Source organism: Geospiza fortis, unplaced genomic scaffold (assembly GCF_000277835.1).
Source record: "Geospiza fortis unplaced genomic scaffold, GeoFor_1.0 scaffold135, whole genome shotgun sequence".
Classification (NCBI taxonomy): Eukaryota; Metazoa; Chordata; class Aves; order Passeriformes; family Thraupidae; genus Geospiza; species Geospiza fortis.
The window spans coordinates 302,988-306,519 of record NW_005054646.1 but is presented as its reverse complement, the minus strand read 5'-3'; the positions used below and the strand labels follow the sequence as shown (position 1 = coordinate 306,519).

At 65.0% G+C, this 3,532-nt stretch overlaps 1 protein-coding gene across 1 annotated transcript in view; it reads right to left on the bottom strand.

The window, feature by feature from the left end:
- Positions 1–3,437, bottom strand: part of FAAP100 (FA core complex associated protein 100) — a 7,924-nt gene extending 4,487 nt beyond the window's left edge. Inside the window, exons 1-4 of the mRNA XM_014311065.2 lie at positions 3,181–3,437; positions 2,448–2,566; positions 1,282–2,255; positions 579–729 (exon numbers count right to left, since the gene is read on the bottom strand). Coding sequence (XP_014166540.1) covers positions 579–729; positions 1,282–2,255; positions 2,448–2,566; positions 3,181–3,345 — 1,409 coding nt within the window. The 5' untranslated portion in view covers positions 3,346–3,437. The remainder of the gene's footprint in view (positions 1–578; positions 730–1,281; positions 2,256–2,447; positions 2,567–3,180) is intronic.
- Between the last annotated feature and the right edge of the window lie 95 nt (positions 3,438–3,532).

Below are 3,532 nucleotides of genomic sequence, written 5' to 3'. Positions count from 1 at the left end.
CCTGGCCTGCCGCTGCCAGCCCGCCCACAGCGCTGGGGGTGGCTGTGCCATGGGAGGGGGCTGCCCTCAAACACTGGTTTTATATTATCAAGGCTGGGGGGGCTTCCCAGCCAGGAAAGGTAAATGCTGGAACAGTTTTCCAAGAGAAAAGCTCGAGGAGAGATGGGGGTGTTCAGCCTGGAGAAAAAAAGGCTCCAGAGAGACACTGGGGCCCCTTGCAGTGCCTAAAGGGCTCCAAGGGAGCTGGAGAGGTACTTTGGACAAGGGCCTGGAGTGAAGGATGAAGAGGAATGGCTTCCCACTGCCAGAGGGCAGGGTTAGATGGGATATTGGAAAGGAATTGTTCTCTCTGAGGGTTGTGAGGCCCTGGTACAGGCTGCCCAGAGAAGCTGTGGCTGCCCCTGGGTCCCCGGAAGGGTCCTAGGCCAGGTTGGGCAGGGCTTGGAGCAACCTGGGATAGTGGAAGGTGTCGCTGCCCATGGGGGTGGAATGGGATGAGCTTTAAGGTCTCTCTTACCCAAACCATAATTAATTACTGGCAGTGACCTGCACAACCCCGAGCTTGGTGCCACCTTTACCTCTCTGAGGTGTCCCCTATGCCTGACAGCAGCTCCTTGATCCTCCGGCCGATCTCAGCAGGGGTCAGCTCCACGTCCGGCTCCTCGGGGCTGCACAGCCCACAGGACACGAGGCGGCCCTTGGCCGACAGGGCCAACAGCTCCGACTCCCCTGTGGGCACAGACGGGGTGGGTCAGGGGCCAGGAGGGAGCAGGGCCTTCCTGGATGGCTGAGGTGGGGGAGACAGGGAGCAGCACGGCACTGCCTCCCCAAGGCAGTGGGATGTGATGGAGACAGACATGGATCACCACAGCACAACCTGCTCACACACAGAGCCCTGAGAGGGGACACCACCCTGTGCCTGCCTCGCCCCAGCCAAGGCCAGCAGCACCCAGCTGTCACACGGGGACCTGCTGGTGGCACAGGCAGCTCTGTGGGCAGCCAGTCCAGAGGCACACTGAACACCTCCTTTTTGGAGGGAGCCTGATCTGAGTGGCTGTCCCAGGCTGCCCCATGCAGGGAGCCCACAGCTGCCAGGGCTGGCCAGCTCCTGCAATGCCAAGCTGAACGACTGGGAATGAGCAGGGACGAGCAGGAATCACAATGGACATGAACAACTTACAAAACCAAGGGGAGCCAACAAGGATGAAAGATGGAGCCCCACCCAACCCACACGGAGCTGGATAGAGGAGAAGTGAGATCCCACCCCGCTGCCCCCAGTACCTTCCGAGGCCCGAGAGGACAAGGAAAGCGCCACCACGCTACAGATACTCAGGCTGGCTGGGGACAGCACGGGGGGCAGCACGCCGGCGCCGCTCTCCGTGTCCTCGGGGTCCGAGGAGTCGCCCGCCCAGTCCAGGTCGACGGCGGAGATGTCGGAGTGGGTGCTGTAGTACATGCGGGAGCCGCTGCCGCAGGCCGCGCACAGGATGGGTCCGCGCAGGTAATACTCCCTGAGCTCCGGCACCGTGGCCTCCTCCCGCTGATCCGCCTTCACCGCCACCATCTTCCCGTAGTGGCCCACGGCCACCACGCAGTCACAGCCGGGCTCGCCCGCGGGCTGCTCGGTGTCGGTGTCGTCATCGTTGTCGTCGTCGTCGTGCGCGCGGCGCTCGGTGCGCAGCGCCCCGATGAACACGATGGGCTCCTCCAGGTGGGGCAGGATCTTCACGGGCGGCGCCGGCGTGGACACGTCGCGGCAGCCGTCGGCGGCGGGCGAGGAGCTGAGGGCTTTGAGGGGTACGGAGCAGAGCTGCCCGTCCGGGAAGCCGCACAGGATCATGGGCGACTCCAGCATGGCCACGTCGATGCCGAAGAGGAGGCTGAAGAGGGGCTCCTCCAGCACGAAGCCCCCCGAGCACCAGAGCCCCTGGGTGCCGGGCGCGGCCGCGCAGCACAGCACGGGCAGGAAGCAGGAGGGCGGCGCGTCCCCCGCGCTGTCCCCGGGAGGGCTCCCGGGGCAGAACTCCACCTGGCTGACCTGCCGGTACGGGGGCCCGTCCTGCTCCGGGCGCGGCAGCTCGTGCAGCCGCATCCACCACTTGCCCTCGTCCTGGGCCAGCGTGATGACAAAGGTGCTGAGCAGGGTGAACATGCTCAGGCTGGCGTCGGGGAAGATGCAGGCGTCCGCTTCCACCGGGAAGACGCCGGAGGGGCCGTTGCTTTCTTGGCCGTCGCCGTCCGTCTGCTCCATTAACCTTTGGGAAAACAAGGAAGAGCTCTGAGCCAAGCCGTGGGGAGAAGCCAGCGTGTGCCTTGGCCACCTCTTTGCCTGGCCCTGGGAAATGAGCTCCTGCAGGAGAGCTTTTAGCACCGGCAGAGACGGATCCGGAGCCTCACGTTTCACACGGCAGGCAGCGCAGCCCTGGGATGGGGTCACCCCTGCTCACCTGCTCTGCTGCTCCAGGGACACGCAGTAGATCCCGCTGTGGGCACACAGGATGTAGAGCTGCCGGGGCTGGGGCAGCAGCTCCACGTGCCACACCTGGTCAGGGCAGCGGAACACAGCCTGGCAGGGGGACACAGCCAAATGTCACCTCCCACGGCACCCGCGGGGGCGGCAGGGACAAGGCGGCTCCCTGCAGAGGGGGATCCAAAGCGGTTTCCAGGGACAAAGGGATCCCTGGGCAGCACCCAGCTGGGTGTTCCCGGGCTGGGGGGTGGGAGAGGGGCTGAGGCAGCCTGTCATTCCCGCTCCCTGAGGGGAAGGAAAACAGGGAGCAGGGTACGTGCTCTACTTTGCCGAGCGGGAGCGCAGTGTGGGAGGCAGAGCCCGCTTGTACAGCGGTGGATTTCTTAGAAATGATAATCAGAACAAATTAACAAAGGCAGCAGCGTGTCAGTCAGGGCGCTGTGACAGCGGGGACAGCAGCCAGGCCTGGGGGGAGAGGGGAGAGAAGCCCCTGTGCTGGGGGGAAGGAGCCTGTGCAGTCTGTGCGTCCCACAGGACTGGGAGTGGGGCCAGCTGGCAGCACCCCCAAACCCCAACAAACCCCAGAGCAAAGGGTGCTGCTTGTAGGGTTTGTGTGCTGGATGCTGACAGAGGGAATCCAGGGATAGGGAATGGGGTGTCCCCGTGGGATGGGGGGCACAGCGAACCCCCAACCCCGCCAAGCCCCTCACCTTGAGCACTTTGCCCTCCTGGTCGTACACGTAGACGAACTCGGTGCCGTTGGAGAGGTAGATCTCGTTCTCGTGGCACAGCACCCGCGGCTTGCCCGCCACCAGCCCCCCCACCGGGCAGCAGAATCCGGCCAGGTAATCCACCCTGTGCCCCACCTGTGCCATGGTGCCGGCCTGGGGGCGTGGGGAGGGGGCACCGAGGGTGTGAGGGGCTGAGCCGGGACCCCCGAGCGGTGGCAGTGTGTGGTGACACAGCCCTGCAGACCCCTGTTCCCCACAGCCCCTCCCCCCGGAATGAGACCCTCAGGCCCAGCCCCACAAGCAGCCCCTTCCCAAACACCAACCTCAGGCT